The sequence below is a fragment of the Podarcis liolepis genome, assembly GCF_965112155.1.
Source record: "Podarcis liolepis genome assembly, chromosome: 2".
NCBI lineage: Eukaryota > Metazoa > Chordata > Lepidosauria > Squamata > Lacertidae > Podarcis > Podarcis liolepis.
The window spans coordinates 124,279,394-124,296,229 of NC_139555.1; the positions used below are offsets into that span (position 1 = coordinate 124,279,394).

At 46.5% G+C, this 16,836-nt stretch overlaps 2 protein-coding genes and 1 long non-coding RNA gene across 5 annotated transcripts in view; 1 reads left to right on the forward strand and 2 right to left on the reverse strand.

The window, feature by feature from the left end:
- LOC310699299 (vomeronasal type-2 receptor 26-like) overlaps positions 1 to 16,836 on the reverse strand; it is a gene marked incomplete at its 3' end in the record, with an annotated part of 299,229 nt that overhangs the window by 219,546 nt on the left and 62,847 nt on the right. The window lies entirely within an intron of this gene.
- LOC310701458 (uncharacterized protein) lies at positions 873 to 16,782 on the reverse strand (the record flags this gene model as incomplete). 3 transcript variants are annotated; one of them, XM_083492359.1, is made up of 5 exons in its annotated part: positions 16,413 to 16,782; positions 5,726 to 5,911; positions 5,468 to 5,594; positions 2,722 to 2,799; positions 873 to 2,353 (listed from the first exon to the last, which is right to left on the reverse strand). In XM_083492359.1, exons 2-5 carry the CDS (start codon positions 5,798 to 5,800, stop codon positions 873 to 875), a joined length of 1,761 nt encoding a protein of 586 aa, XP_083348485.1. In that variant the 5' UTR covers positions 5,801 to 5,911; positions 16,413 to 16,782. The 3 variants fall into 3 exon arrangements, with proteins under 3 accessions (XP_083348485.1, XP_083348484.1, XP_083348483.1); XM_083492358.1 differs by lacking the exon at positions 16,413 to 16,782 and adding an exon at positions 9,089 to 9,236; XM_083492357.1 differs by lacking the exon at positions 16,413 to 16,782 and adding an exon at positions 9,072 to 9,231.
- On the forward strand, positions 9,438 to 16,808 carry LOC310702135. Its single transcript, XR_014523281.1, has 3 exons — positions 9,438 to 9,549; positions 13,191 to 13,387; positions 15,211 to 16,808. It is a non-coding gene; the product is annotated as an uncharacterized lncRNA (long non-coding RNA).

Here is a 16,836-nt window from a genome sequence, read left to right on the forward strand (position 1 = left end):
TCTGACTGAAGTTCTTTCCACATTCCATGCATTTAAGGGGTTTTTCTCCCGTGTGGATTCTTTGATGTAAAGTAAGTCTATTTCCCTGACTGAAGCTCTTTCCACACTCCATGCATTTAAAGGGTTTCTCCCCTGTGTGCATTCTTCGATGCACAGTAAGGTCACAAGTCCTACGAAAGTTCTTCCCACACTCCATGCATTTAAACGGTTTCTCCCCTGTGTGGATTCTTTGATGTGATTTGAGGCTTCCCCTATCACAGAAGTTCTTTCCACACTCCATGCATTTGTAGGGTGTCTCCCCTGTATGGGTTCTTTGATGCACAGTAAGGTCACTAGTCCTACGGAAGCTCTTTCCACACTCTCTGCATTGAAATGGTTTCTCCCCTGTGTGGATTCTTTGATGCACAGTAAGGGCACTACTCCGAGGGAACTTCTTGCCACATGCCATACATTTAAATGGCTTCTCCCCAGTGTGGATTCTTTGATGTGATTTCAGGCTCCCCCTATCACAGAAGCTCTTTCCACACTCCATGCATTTATATGGTGTCTCTCCTCTATGGGTTCTTTGATGCAAAGTAAGATAGTAATTGCGACTGAAGCTCTTTCCACACTCCATACATTTAAATGGTTTCTCCCCCGTATGGGTTCTTTGATGTGCAATAAGGCTTCTGCTCTGGCTAAAGGTCATTCCACACTCTATACATTTCAGTAGTTTCTCGCTGGTATGGATTCTGTCATGCACAGTAAGGTTATGCCTTGAACCAAAACTCTTTCCACACACCATACATCTGTGAGGTTTTGCTCCTGTATGGGTTATCTGATGTGAAGCAAGGTTTCCACTCTGACTAAAACTCTTTCCACACTCCATACATTTAAATGGTTTCTCCCGTGTGGGTTATTTGATGTGCAGTAAGTCTTCCCTTCTGGCTAAATCCCTTTCCACAGTCCATACATTTAAATGGCTTCTCCCCAGTATGGGTTCTTTGATGTGCGATAAGGCTTCCTTTCTGGCAAAAGCTCTTTCCACACTCCATACATTTAAATGGTTTCTCTGCTGTGTGGGTGATTTGATGTGCAATAAGTCTTCCACTCTGACTGAAACCCTTTCCACACTGCATGCATTTAAATGGTTTCTCCCCTGTGTGGGTTTGTTGATGGAATCTAAGGTTTCCACTTGTGCTGAAACTCTTTCCACACTCTATGCACACATATGGTTTGTTCCCTGTGTGTGTACTTTGATGTACATTAAGATACCCACTGCTACTGAAACACTTTCCACACTCCATACATTTAAATGGTTTCTCCCCGGTGTGCGTTCTTTGATGCTGAGTAAGGTCACCTTTCCCACAAAAGCTCTTTCCACACTCCATACATGTAAATGGTTTCTCCCCTGTGTGGATTCTTTGATGTGCAGTAAGGTTTCCACTCTGGGAAAAGCTCTTTCCACACTCGATACATGTGTAAGGTTTCTCTCCTGTATGGGTTCTTCGATGTGAATAAAGGTAACCTCTCCAACTAAAGCACTTTCCACACTCCTTGCATTTAAATGGTTTCTCCACTGTGTGTGTTGTGTAATGTAACTTAAGGCTTCCACCATGTCTGAAACTCTTTCCGCACACCATACATTTAAACGGTTTCTCCCCCGTGTGGGTTCTTTGATGTAAAGTAAGGGTATTCTTATGAGTGAAGTTCTTTCCACACTCCATGCAGTTAAACGGTTTCTCCCCTGTGTGGGTTCTTTGATGTAAAGTAAGGGTGTTCCTATGAGTGAAGCTCTTCCCACACTCCTTGCATTTATATGGCTTCTTCCCTGTGTGGGTTTTTAGATGCTTAGTAAGGTTACTAATGCCACTGAAGTTCTTTCCACACTCTCTGCATTTAAATGGCTTCTCCCCTGTGTGCGTTGTTTGATGCTGAGTTAGAGTTCCACTGCGACTGAAGCTCTTTCCACACTCTAGGCATTTGAACGGTTTTTCCCCTGTGTGAGTTCTTTGATGTTGAGTAAGAGTTTTACTATGACTGAAGCTCTTTCCACACTTCAAACATTTCAGTGGTTTCTCTCCTGTGTGGATGTTGTAACGTACATTAAATTGAGTTGGGTGACTATATAGTTTGCTGCGTTCTGGACATGCTTTCCCAGTGTTTCCTGTGTGATCTTCCTGTGAACTCAGGGGTACATGGACATCGATGTCCTCAGTAGCCAAGGATTTAATTCCCCCACTCTTCAACATGTTTCCTACATGCTTTTGGGGTGCTCCTTGATCTACAAAAGTCTCTTTCCATGCTTCTTGCTCTACATTTTCTGATGACACCATGGATGGCTCCTTGTTATTCTCCCTGTTTTGCCCGTTACCTTTTCGGAGGGGAAGGAGAAAAAGAAAAGGTCATTCAAACTGCAAGGTAGAAGCAGACACTTTGAATCGGGCCCATTTCTCTGCTACTCTGATTTTACCATTTTCAAGCATCTCCCCCTTTTCCTTTCCATGCCCAGCTGAATCTGAGTTATCAAGGGATATGTGTCATGTAGTGAGGGGGGCACAGTCCCAAGGACTAGCTGGAGAAGCTCTGGGGTCCACATTTGTCCTTGTGGGTTATTCCAAGAGCCCTACATGGGCCAAGTAGATGCGGACAGGAACCCAGAAGCAAGACATAAAGGCAACAAACCTCTCCTTCCTCTCTTTTCAGAAGAAAAAGAACCCCAGAACACAACTAAGTACCAACCTGCTGAGGTCTCCCCTTTTTTGAGATCCTGGAGAAATGGATCGTGTCCTTCTTCCCAACAGGAACGGAGGTCTGATTCTTTCAAGGAAAGAGACTATGTTAGACACCTGACCTGTGGTCACAAAATATCCAGCCATTTCTAATCGATCCGTATCCATGAGTTCAAAGCCAAGGAAAGGGATTAGGCATTGAGATGCTATAAATATGCACCACATGACTAGGAGGCGCCTGTGTGGTCCCTGCTATTACAAAGTGTGGGTTTATAATGTATTATGTATTTACCCAGTAACATCATTATGCCCATAAGAAGTTCATACGCACAAGAAGAATAAAGGAAGACTGGTTAATTACTTGAAATGCAAGTATAAATGGTCGATACCAGGGAAATGCAACATGGTTTGATTTCAGAAGAGAAAACTTCCCCCAAATGAGGAGGCTGGTAAAAAGGAAGTTGGTAAATCATTCCACTTGATTTTATACTGTAGATCAGGAAAGGTACCAGGACAGCAAAGAGGACACTGGGACAGTTAATCAGCAGAGACAGAGAAGCAGCGAGAGACTAGAAGGTTTCCTTCGAAAAACTGAAATCTTGTCCAAATTAAGAGAACAAAAAGGAACACAAACTCTGGCAAGAAAAGGTGCTAACAGACAGAAAGGGATGTTAGAAAAGACACTGAGGAACGCATTGCTAGAAACATACCAAGGCCAACGACAAGAAGTGATTTAAATATGATTTAAGTTATTTAAATATCACTAGCAGGAAACTGTCTAGGGAGGCAGCTGGAAACTTGGGTGGCAAGAGAGTCAAAGGAGTTGTGAGGAAGGAAAAGGAGACTGCAGAGAAGCCAAACAAACTATATCACAACAGAGGAAATAGGGTAAATTCCAGGACCTGAAGTAACCTTTGTAGGAGACAAAGTCTAGAGAAGTAAGGCGGATAGTGAGATATGAAGTTCTGGGCCTAATAAAATAAAACTCAAGGGGTGGTCAGCTGTCTTTGTCATGGCCATGTCTGTGGCAGTGTTGCACTGCTGGAAGATAAAGGTACTGCCCATTTTAGCTGTCAGTCAACACCTCTGTTCTGGAGGCAGCTGAAACCAGCCTGGAGCCATATTGTGCTTCTTCGAGAGTGTTCTGAGCAGTTAATACCCTGCTCAGTGCTAGACAAGAAGCTTACGCACATGGCCAACATGCAACGGCTTGGAATTTCTGTGGCAGATTCATTTACCATGTATTATTCTCTCCTGGACCTTGCTATTCCATTTTTCATCAGAGCACCTGATCAGCTCAAAGATTAACGGGGCTCCTTATTTTTCTCTGAGCAACACTTCAAAATAGATGCCAGCATAGTCAAATGAATGTATCAATCATTTTTTTTTATAAAACAATAATAAATTTAATAATAATAAATTTTGATTTATACCCCTCCCTCCCCGGCTGGGCTCAGGGCAACTAACACCAAAGATGAATTACAATAAAACGTAATAGAAAAAACAAAAACAAACAAACAACAACAACCAAACAGTTAATTAAAATACAGCTTAAAATGCAGCCTCATTTTAGTAGTAGCCCATAAATCAAGACCATAAAGGGAGGAAACTTCAGATATTCACCCGAGCCAGCTATCCATGCTGGTCCTACATGGGCCAGCAAAAAAGCCAAGGGAAAATTTATATACCAAATCACATATAAGGGGTCAGAGTGAGTCTAAGCCGAAGGCCAGGCAGAACAGCTCCGTCTTGCAGGCCCTGCAAAAAGATGTCAAATCCCACAGGGCCCTAGTCTCTTGTGACAGAGTGTTCCACCACATGGGGGCCAATGCTGAAAATGTAGATGTTTTGATTAGTCCGTGACATGCTAATTGATTTATTATCGGCAATTAGCTCTTTATGGCAGCTTCGGCAGGTCCGGCACACTTCCTCTGCGCGATCTGCTCCTTCTTCTCCGTCACGCCCAGCAGAGTAAAACACAGCAGCAAACTGTCACTTAGTTTCCCACAAACACACAGAGCACAGTAATGTCCATTTACAGCTCTTTTATTGCATCATTTTCTCAGAAATTTCCAGGACTCCTCGCAGCCATTATGAACTGCGTCTCTCTCTCTCAACGACCCGAGAGGAACAGAGATAGACTCCTCCCAAATCTCCTCCCAGCTTCCAAAGCTGACGTCAGAATGCTGAGGCATCATGGGAACAACTTAACCTCTTAAGTTCCAACTCCCATAGAAAAGGCCCTGGCCCTAGTTGAGAGCAATCTACACTCAAATGTAATTTAAAATGATGTTTTAAAAAATAAAAACAAATAAATAAAAAAGATCGCTAGATCCAGTGGGCATCCATTCCAAGAGTTGACGAAGAACTTAAATTGCTGATCTTATATCAAAAAATGTAACTTGTGGCTTCATCAGCTTCCGTACCCGACAACCAGGATAGCTCAGTTGGTTAGAGAATGGAGCTGATAACGGCAAGCTTGCAGGTTCGATCCCTGAACGGGACAGCTGCGTATTCCTGCATTGAGGAGTTGGACCAGTCAAGAGGCGAGGGGAAAGTTGCTCTTGTGCTCATATCCTGCTTGCGGGTTTCCCACAGGCATCTGTTGGGCGCTATGAAAACAGGAAGCAGGCCAAATGGACCACTGCACTGGCCTATTCGTATGTTCTTCCTACACTGCATGATTAAATGGCACAAACAGCAAATTCACGCCTCCAACGTCTAATAGCCAAGAGGAATAAAAAATGCATCCTTACCTAGAGAGGCCACCATCTCATAATTCTCCTCCATGACTTCCTTGTGCAGAGCTCTTTGGCCTGGATCCAGCAGAGCCCACTCCTCCTCCGTGAAAAACACAGCCACCTCCTCAAAGGTCAAGAGGGCCTGGAAGAAGAAGAGGAAGAAGACAGAGCTGCTCTTAGATCCCCATCATCCCCACTCAACACAGAGGGAGGCTGGGTGGTCCCATCTGTGCCTCTTCCCTCCAACCTGATTCCCCAATGCTCTTTCCCTACCTGAAGAAGCTGCCTGGCTCCTCTTCCCACTCCACCTTGAAGAAGAGAAGGTCCAAACGGTGCCTCTGAGGCCATTGGTGAGGCGATTCGGAGGAGCCGTAAAGTTGGCCACTTCTGGGACTCTCAGCTGTTGTCACGATGTACTTCAAAGCAGGGAGCAGCTCTTAAGTGGTGCCATTGCAGGGTCTGCAGGAGAGAGAAACAGGGAACATGTCATCCTGTGTACAGGAGGTTTATAGCATTATAAGCTGTCTCAGCCTTTAGGGGACATTCAGCATATGTTCATCCAGATACACAAGTTAGTAAAGTTTTAGGATCAAATTCAAAAACACATAAAGAAAGGTTATTCTTAATTAATAATAATAATAATAATAATAATAATAATAATAATACTCTGCCCATCTGGCTGGGTTTCCCCAGCCACTCTGGGCAGCTTACAACACATAAAAACGGTAAAACATTAGACATTAAAAATTTCCCTAAACAGGGCTGCGTTCAGATGTCTTCTAAAAGTCAGATACAGTCATATCTCATGTTACGTTTGCTTCATGTTATGTTCTTTCAGGTTACGTCCCGCGGTGACCCGGAAGTACCAGAAAGGGATACTTCTGGGTTTCGCTGCTCGCACATGTGCATAAGCGCTAAATTGCGCTTAAGCGCCAAATCACAAGCCGCACGTGCTGCAGGTTGCGCTCTTTTCATGTTGCGAACGGGCCTCCGGAACACATCCCGTTCGCAACCAGAGGCACCACTGTAGTTTTTAATTCCCTTGACATCTGTTGGGAGGGCATTCCACAGGGCGGGTGCCACTACCAAGAAGGCCCTCTGCATGGTTCCGTTCAACCTCACTTCTCGCAGTTAAGGGAACCAGCAGAAGGCCCTTGGAGCTGGACCTCAGTGTCCAGGCTGAATGATGGGGGTGGAGATGCTCCTTCAGGCCTACAGGGCCGTTTAGGGCTTTAAAGGCCAGCACCAACACTTTGAATTGTGCTCGGAAACGTACTGGGAGCCAATGTAGGTCTTTCAAGACCGGTGTTATATGGTCCTGGCGACCACTCCCAGTCACCAGTCTAATTGCTACATTCTAGATTAGTTGTGGTTTCCAAGCCACCTTCAAAAGTAGCCCCACGTAGAGCGCATTGCAGTAGTCCAAGCGGAAGATAACCAGGGCATGCACCACTCTGTGGACACAGTCTGTGGGAAGGTAGGGTCTCAGATGGAGATGGTAGATAACTGCCCTGGACACAGATTTTGACCTGCACCTCCATGGACAGCTGTGAGCCAAAATTGCTCCCAGACTGCACACCTGGTCCTTCAGGGGCACAGTTACCCCCCCTCACGACCAGGGATTCCCCCACAGCTGCCCACCCTGTCCACCCACAAACAGTACATCAGTCTTGTCAGGATTCAACCTCAATCTGTTAGCCGCCATCCATCCTCCAACCTCTTCCAGACACTCATATATCTATAGACCTCGCTTTTCGTTTCCTTCAAACAGCTATTTGTCAAACCATTTTCTGACCTTTGCAAACATTTTTAATAAAGAAAAAAGCAACCTCATAAATTATTGCCCATCTGTGGTTGAAAGAAAACTGGTATTTGGAGAGAATCAGGTTGCAGAAGCTCCATACAAGCTGGGGTGTGAGGTGGGAAGCTTGAGAGCACTCTCAGGTCTAACCAGGACTAGGGGAAGGAGATACGAAGTTTGGTGATATTGGCACCCTAGGCCAAAATCCAGCCTTCGAGTCCTCCCCATCCAGCACTCAGGAATCTCCCCAAGCCAAACACCCTCTCCATCACTGCCCTGAGTCCTTGCTGACAGAATTTACGTGGCCGGAAAGGATCCTTTGAATGGTACCTCGGGTTACATACTATTGTGTGAATACAGTGGTACCTCGGGTTACATACGATTCAGTTTACATACGCTTCAGGTTACAGACTCTGCTAACCCAGAAATAGTACCTCAGGTTAAGAACTTTGCCTCAGGATGAGAACAGAAATTGTGCTCCGGCGGCGCAACAGCAGCAGGAGGCCCCATTAGCTAAAGTGGTGCTTCAGGTTAAGAACATACCTCCAGAACGAATTAAGTACTTAACCCGAGGTACCACTGTACCTACTGGACAAAGCTCAGTCACATCCCTAACTCCACCCACTTTTGTCTCTGGCCCCGCCCACAAATGGAAGTGGCCCCTGGAAGGCTGCTAAGGGATCAAATGTGGCCCTCTGGCTGAAGAACGCTCCCCTCTCCTGTTCCAACCACTACATTTTGCTCTGCTTATAATCCTGGCCAACCTCACAGGTTTGTTGTGGTGTAGTGGTGTAGTGTAGAGAGCCAGTGTGGTGTAGTGGTTAAGAGCGGTAGTCACGTAGTCTGGGTAACCGGGTTCGCGTCTCCGCTCCTCCACATGCAGCTGCTGGGTGACCTTGGGCCAGTCACACTTCTGTGAAGTCTCTCAGTCCCACTCACCTCACAGAGTGTTTGTTGTGGGGGAGGAAGGGAAAGGAGAATGTTAGCCGCTTTGAGACTCCTTAAAGGGAGTGAAAGGCGGGATATCAAATCCAAACTCTTCTTCTTCTTGTTGTTGTGTGAGCACTGCCCAAGTGGTGGGCTTTGGAACCCCTTTAACGCTAAGAGGTTTCCCCCTGTCAATCTGGATGTTTTCAAGGCGGACGAGAATGAGGCTGGCAGCCCCAGCAGAGAAAGACCCTCAGCATCCCTGAGCTGAGCCAATCCTCAAAGAGAGTCCAGATCCCCCCCCCACACACACACGGAGGCTTTGATCTCCCCTTCCAACAAACTCCCAAGAGGGTACCTGGAGAATATCCCCTTTTCGGAAAGAAAAAGCATCAAAACCTGGTGGTGGGGGGGGTGCATGTTCTTCCCCTAGTGAGCTGGACAGGAGGCATTTATTTGATTCATCCAGCCTTGAGATTATTTAGAAGGCTTTTAAGTCCCTAAACCATTTCATATCCCTGCACCAAATGCAAGGATCAAATGCAAGTCTCAGAATCCATTCCTTTGTTCAAACATGGGTTAAGACAGACAGATAGATAGATGATAGATAGGAGGAGCAGGCAAGCCCCACTTTGCACAATCAATCACATGACACGGCTCCCCCCCCCCATTTGAATGGCAATGCCCATCCACTTGGGTTAGTGGTAGCGGTCCCCTCAAATATTTTATGGGGGGCATCGAAGGGACCCCCCAGGACCTGGCTCCTCTGGGTGGGGTGGAGAGACGACACTTTCCAGCTGGGTGGCCTGGATCAACGTCCCGGATCAACGTCTCCCATTCTCGCCCCCCCCCAAAAAAACCCTTCCCCCCCCCCCAGCAATGCAAAATTACCCCCAAATATGTTGCACCTCTTTCCCTTCTTCCTTCTCCACTTCCGGGGAAAGCGGGTTGAGATCCCTCCCCGCCTCTCGAGTAGCCGGAGGTCATTGAGCTAGAGGGAAGGGTGAAGATCTCCCTCTCCCTGCGAGCAGAAACCGGTGGCGCCCCCACTGTCTGCTCCCACCCGCAGATCACAAGCTGGGAGGGGCGGCTCTACATTCGTAGCTCTATGGGCCGCCGCGTTCGAAAGGGAACCCGAAGTGTCGCTGCCCTAGTTTCCAAAGCTGCAGGGAGCGCTGTTCGGAGGCTGTTTCCAAGCGCGCGGGGGGGGGGGGAGGGTAGGGGATGGGTCCTCTAAGGCGGCAGATTTTAAGAGTGGGGAGGGGAGACTTCTGAAGATACCCCTCCACTCTTTTTCCTGGTAGGGGAAACCCGCGAGGTCAGGTCCCTTGGACTGAGGGGGAGGCCGGTTCCTGGAGAGGGCAAAGAGGTAAAGGCGCAGATTTTTTTGGGGGGGTGATAATGGTGGGGAGGCGGGATGGGGGATCTGATCCATGCAATGTAGATGCAACTAAAAAGTTGCCTATTTTGCATTGCGCAACATTTTTTTGCATTGCACAATTCTTATTTTTTTGCATTGCACAAAATTGTTTGACGCCCGCCCCCTCTCCAGTTTCCTGCACGGGATGAGCGGGAGGACGAGCCTTGTTGCGGAGGGAAATGGCCGTCGTTGAACTAGGTGACAGAAGGAAAACAAGCTCCTTCCCACCCCCGACCAACGACGAGCAAAAACAAAAGGACGGCGAAGAGACCCCCCTTCCTGGGTACCCACGCTTCATGATAGGCTCTTCTTGACACCCCCCCACCCCTGTGGATCAACCCTCTGCAAAACAGAAATTTGCAGCTGTCCCTTACGGGGATCGAACCTGCAACCTTGGCATTATCGGCCTACCTAGGTGCTTCGGAGAATGGTTTAGTTTTAATCTGTTTCAGCATTTTGACTTTTGTATATTGTGTTTTTTTGTAATAAAATATTTATTAAAATTTTACAACAACATAGGTTCAAAGAACCAAGAAAACTATACCAAAGATTACACATAAACACAGATTACACAAAAAAAGAAAAAAGATAACAAGAAAAACACCAAAAAGAGGACCTAAAAGAGAAAAAGGAAAATACAAAATACAAAAAACAGCTGGCTGGAAAAAGGAAAAAAAAATTAAAAAGAAAAAATCAAATTTTCAATATCTTTAGGCTCATTTACTTATTTCCTTGACCTCCTCACACCTCCCCTTTTTGTATTCCTGCTTACAAAATCCTTTCAGCAAATCCTTACCCTCTTTCATTTATCTTTGCTCTGTATCTTAACCTATTATAACTATGTATTTCCATCCATATAACGATCTATATTTGCATATTCTTATTAACCTTATTACCAAAACCGCTTATTTCCATTCCAACATCATTTTAACATTCATTAATTTTACAGTATTTCTGCAAATAGTCTTTAAATTTCTTCCAATCTTCTTCCACCAACTCTTCTCCCTGGTCTCGGATTCTGCCAGTCATTTCCGCCAATTCCATATAGTCCATCACCTTCATCTGCCATTGACTTTTGTATATTGTAAAGTACTCTTGTATCTCCCCCACCCCCCATCCTATTGGCTGTCCTGGCATCTGCCAAAGAACCCTGGGAACTGTAGTTTAATAACAACGACAACAACAACAATAATTTATTTGTACCTCGCCCATCTGGCTGGGTTTCCACAGCAACTCTGGGCTGCTTCCAACAAAGACTAAAAATACATTAAGATGTCACACATTAAAAACTTCCCTGAACAGGGCTGCCTTCAGATGTCTTCTGAATGTAGTTGTTTATCTCTGTGACATCTGGTGGGAGGGTGTTCAACAGGGCGGGTGCCACTACCAAGAAGGCCCTCTGCCTGGTTCCCTGTAACTTGGCTTCTCGCAATGAGGGAACTGCCAGAAGGCCCTCAGCGCTGGACCTCAGCGCCCTGAATGAACAATGGGGATGGAAATGCTCCTTCAGGTATACTGGGCCGAGGCTGTTTAGGGCTTTGAAGGTCAACACCAACACTTTGAATTGTGCTCAGAAACATACTGGGAGCCAATGTAGGTCTTTCAAGATGCGGACTCGGGTTGCGCGCTTATCTCACTTTACAGGCCGAGGGAGCTGACATTTGTCCATAGACAACTTCCAGGTCATGTGGCCAGGTCATGTGGCGAATCAGAGCAGCACATGGAAATGCCGTTTACCTTCCCACCAGAGCAGTACCTATTTATCTACTTGCACTTTGATGTGCTTTTGAACTGCTAGGTGGGCAGGAGCAGGGACTGAACAATGGGAGCTCACCCCGTTGCTGGGATTCGAACTGCCGACCTTCCGATCGGCAGCCCCTAGGCTCAGTGGTTTAGACCCGCGTCCCAAGGCTGGGCTTTTCTCTCTGGCCAGCTACTAGGGGGCGGAGAACATTTCCTCGGGATTAGCCTCATCGAAGCAGGGGCACGCAGCTGTCAAAATCTCCACTTTGCCGTAGTCTCGTTGCTGAGCCGCAATGTTCAGAGCTCAGTGGAGTGAGACCAGCCAACTCGACGAGTCTCTGAGGTGCTAGCATCCAAAGTCAAGTCCAGACCTAGGGCCGGACGAACAGCAATCCACATGGTCAGATGGTCCAGGGGTCATGGAATCCAATGGTCATAGTGATAAGGGTCAAAGCGAGCAGGAAGCAGAAATGTAGGGCCAGAAACTATAAGCGTTGTTTCCAGCATCTGACTGCTGCTTGATGCTCTGTGGCAAGGCCATCTGGAAGAGCTTTACCTTTATGCCTTATGTATAACCATGTACCCTAACAATGCATAATTGTTAATGCTAGAAGTGCCTAAAATCTTAAGAATCAAAGTCTCTCTGCCCTGTTGCTGTGCTTGCAGAAAGCAACTACCGTATTTTTTGCTCTATAAGACTCACTTTTTCCCTCGTAAAAAGTAAGGGGAAATGTGTGTGCGTCTTATGGAGCGAATGCAGGCTGCGCAGGTATCCCAGAAGCCAGAACAGCAAGAGGGATTGCTGCTTTCACTGCACAACGATCCCTCTTGCTGTTCTGGCTTCTGAGATTCAGAATATTTTTTTCCTTGTTTTCCTCCTCCAAAAACTAGGTGCGTCTTGTGGTCTGGTGCGTCTTATAGAGCGAAAAATACAGTAAATATTTAGCTACGTCTGCATTCTGTAGGGAACATTCCTCAGGCTGTTTCTTAGGCTCACGAAAATAGCACCAGACGGTCACGCCGACCTGAGAAACAGGAAATTGGATGTTTGCCACATAACATAAGGCATCTGCCTGATAACAGAAGGGGGGATTTTGGCTTCAACTGCCAAAGGGTTTTCCCTCTCTTTTTGCTAGTTTGCTCCCCCTCTTTTTGCTAGTTTGCTGAAAATAGGGTAAAGGCCGTTATTTCTTATGCACATACCAGTATATGGAAAAGCAGAAGTAATCTTTACATAGACATAGGAAGGGCTGCACCCATGTTCATTGGTTTGATTTTGCTGCAATATATGAATATGTAATGTTTAATTGCTGTTTGGAATAAGGTATATAAACCTAAAGCCCCTAGGGCTCTGGGCCCAGGCTCTGGAAATCATTCCCCTGGGTCTCTATTGCTCAGCAATAAATTTTTACTTTCTTTTTCTCCACTGCTGTGTCTGTCGATTCTTGAGCATATCTTGAATGGGTAACAGGTATTCCTTATCTCCTTGCAACAGTTCTGCAGTTCTCATCAGTGTCTTCTCCTCTGTGTCCTTGAAGGCTGGTCAGCTGAAGGTGGAGTCTCTCTGCCTTCTCTTCGTTCAGGCTGCTGTTCAGCAGGCAAAGTGGACTCCTGACCCATGGCACTCTGCAGATTTGCAAACTGCCATTTGAACCAGTTTCCTGCCTCCTGGAAAACTGTATTTTTGTCTTCAGAGGTTTCCATAGGGCGTGGAAATAGGAAAGAGAAGAACTCCAGAGGTGATGAATGAAGAAAAGCAGGTCGTTGGTTTTGACTGCTGATCAGATCATTGGTTCCTGCCTTGAACTCCTAACACATTTCCCTTCTTCCTTCTTTCCCCCAAACAGGCAAAGGACAGGAGAAAAAGTTGTCCGTGGTGTCATCAGAAACAGGCAAGCAGAAACCAGGAAAAGAGGCGTCCGAGAATAGAAAGGGACTGATAAGGACAGAGAGAAACAAGTCAGAGAAGAAATTGTATACTCTTCAGGGTCCCGATACTTATGAACGCTCAATCCCACAGAAAAACAACAAAGGGAAAGAAAAGGTGAAGTATCCAGTGGGGAGGGAAATACTGAAAAAGTAGTCGGTTGACTTCCCTATAAAATTCCATCAATGCCCCTATAGTTTTCAGTGCTTTAGATTTTACTGTTTCATATGTCATTTCCATGAAAGGGTTTCCACTAATAAGAACATCCAGATATCTAAAAATGCGGGTTTGGTTTGTTCTATGGCTTGCTGGTCTAAGAACCATGTATGCCTACCAAAAACCACAATATTGGTCTTAGTTTATGGATAAACATCCCTGCTTGCAATACACACTAAGCACGTTCAATAGTTTTTTGAAGACCCAGCCGCGGGAGGGAGAGAAACACCAGATTATGAATTTCAGTAGGGACAAATATAAGGTGCTACACTTAGGCAGGAAGAACCAGATGCAAAAATATAGGATGGTGGATACTTGGCTTACTAGCCGTACATGTGAAAAGGATCTAGGGCAGGCATGTCCAAAGTCCGTTTCAGGGGCCTAATCTGGCCCACTGGTCAGTTTAATCCAGCCCCTGTGGAAGTTTATTTTCTGGGGTAAAATCCTAAAAAAAGCTCTCTCTGGCCATCTTTGAAAAAAGTTAGGACACCCCTGGGGTCTTGGTGGAACACAAGCTTAACACGCTATTCTAGGCTGCATCAACAGAAGCCTAGTGTCCAGTACTACTCTATTCTGCCTTTGTCAGACCACACCTAGAATTCTTTGTCCAATTCTGGGCACCACAATTTAAGAATCATAGAATCATAGAATCATAGAATCATAGAATCATAGAGTTGGAAGAGACCACAAGGGCCATCGAGTCCAACCCCCTGTCAAGCAGGAAACACCATCAGAGCACTCCTGACATATGGTTGTCAAGCCTCTGCTTAAAGACCTCCAAAGTAGGAGACTCCACCACACTCCTTGGCAGCAAATTCCACTGTCGAACAGCTCTTACTGTCAGGAAGTTCTTCCTAATGTTTAGGTGGAATCTTCTTTCTTGTAGATTGTTGGTTGTTGACAAGCTAGAACATTTGCACAGGAGGGCAACCAAGATGATCAAAGGTCTGGAAACAAAGCCTTATGAGGAACAGTTGAAGGAGCTGAGTATATTTAGCCTGGAAAAGAGGAGACTGAGAAATAATAGCCATCTTCAAATATCTTAAGTGCTGTCACATGGAAGAGGGAATGTGCTTGTTTTCTCCTGCTCTAGAGGGTAGGACTTTCTGACATTAAGAGCTGTTCAGCAGCGGAATGGACTTCCACAAGAGCGGGTGGACTCTCCTTCCTTGGAGTTTTTTAAGCAAAGGTTGGGTGGCCATCTGTCATGGATGCTTTGGCTGAAATTCTTGCCTTGCAGAGGGTTGGACTAGGTGACCGCTGGGTCCCTTCCAGTTCTAAGATTCTATGATCTGCAAACATCAGAATACTGATATTTGGGGTATGCTGAAAAAGGGGTGTATGGGGTGGTATCTCTGGTGGGGGACACATCATGCTCCTTCTCAGGTAGTTGGTCCAATTTTGGTCCACAACCTGCACTCAGCTCTCACCTGTGGCTCCTAGAAGCTGCCAGCAGGCGACAGCAGTCACACTCTGGGAAACGGCTTCGACTGGCTGGCTAAACCAGGTGAGGGTAGCTGATGGGTCTCAAAACCTTGGCAAGTTGGCGACTTCCCCTGCATGTGAAGACGGGCTCTGGTAGATTGAGCAGACAGGATCATGAGTGGGTCCAACAGTTGAAAAGGTGCTTTCTGTTGCAGAGGGAAGTGAGGGGCACCCACCTGGAAAAGGGAGCCCATCTAGGAGAAGGAAAAGTCTGATCCTTAACCTCCATTGCCTTGCAGGGTATCTTCAGGAGAGGAAAAGGCTGCACAAATCCAGAGTGGAGTTCATAAGATGGTGCCTCGTATGCTTTCTTCCAGAAACTCCTGCAGCCAAGCTGGTGCCAAACATCTTCTCTGACTGTCTTGCCAGAGTGCTGCATGCTCTGGTTATCTCCAGCTTGGACTACTGCAATGCGCTCTCCGTGGGGCTACCTTTGAAGGCGACCTGGAAACTACGACTGATCCAGAATGCGACAACTAGACTGGGGAATGGGAGTGGCTGCCGAGACCATATAACACCAGTCCTAAAGGATCATCCCTGGCTCCCAGTACGTTTCCGAGCACAATTCAAAGTGTTAGTGCTGACCTTTAAAGCCCTAAATGACCTTGGCCCAGTATACCTGAAGGAGTGTCTCCACCCCCATTGTTCAGCCCGGACACTGAGGTCCAGCTCTGAGGGCCTTCTGGCGGTTCCCTCCCTGTGATAAGTGAAGCTACAGGGAACTAGGCAGAGAGCCTTCTTGGTAGTGGTGCCCACCCTGTGAAACGTTCTCCCATCAGATGTCAAGGAAATAAACAACTATCTGACTTTTAGAAGACATCTGAAGGCAGCCCTGTTTAGGGAAGTTTTTTATGTTTGATGTTTTAGCGTATTTTTAATATTCTGATGGGAACCTCCCAGAGTGGCTGGGGACACTCAGCCAGCCAGAAGGGCAGGGTATAAAAAGTAGAGCTGTTCTGAACAGAGCATTTTCCTACTATAAAGGTAAAGGGACCCTTGACAGTTAAGTCCAGTCGCAAACGAATCTGGGGTTGCGGCACTCATCTCTTACAGGCCAAGGGAGCTAGCGTTTGTTCTCAGACAGTTTTTCTGGGTCACGTGGCCAGCATGACTGAGCTGCTTCTGGCACTTTGATGTGCTTTTGAACTGCTAGGTGGTCAGGAGCTGGAACCGAACAACGGGAGCTCACCCCATCACGGCACAGTGGTTTAAACCACAGCGCCACCCATCTCCCTTCCTACTATATGCATTGGAATTTTAAACAGGGACATTTGAGAGGGATCAGTGGAGAAGACTGAAGATAGAGAGCTGGTATCTTTGGCGGGAATGCCCCAAATCCAACTATTCTAGACAACGATCATATAAGAAATATGCAAAATAACTAAGCAAGTATTAGAAGTCACCCTACTAAACATCTTCCAAGACAATAATGCCCACTCACATCATAAAGAGCTCATAACCCACTGTCACGGGACTGCCAACGAACGCCTTTGAGTCGGGGTGGGTGGGTGGGTGGGAGAAGAGTCAGAGTGGGAACAGTCAGAAGGAGACAGAAAGGAAGTGACGGAAGGGGAAGAGGGAGAGAGCCAGGAGGCGGGAAGGCTCCCTGATGCTGAAGAGACCCCAGCACCGCACAGGGAGCTCAGGAACAGACGGAGAGCCTATGCAAAGGAGAGGGTTAAAGCGCAGGGATCAGAGACGTCCCATGAAGTTCCCCCGCCTTTTCTATTGGAGGAGAAGCAGGAGAAGACCACTCCCCAAATCTGAACCGGACGATTCAGATGCATGATTGTACTGTGCTGCTTGTACATATGTAAAATAAAGCACTGTAAATATCTCTCTGAGTGAGCAGAGGGTGCTTATTG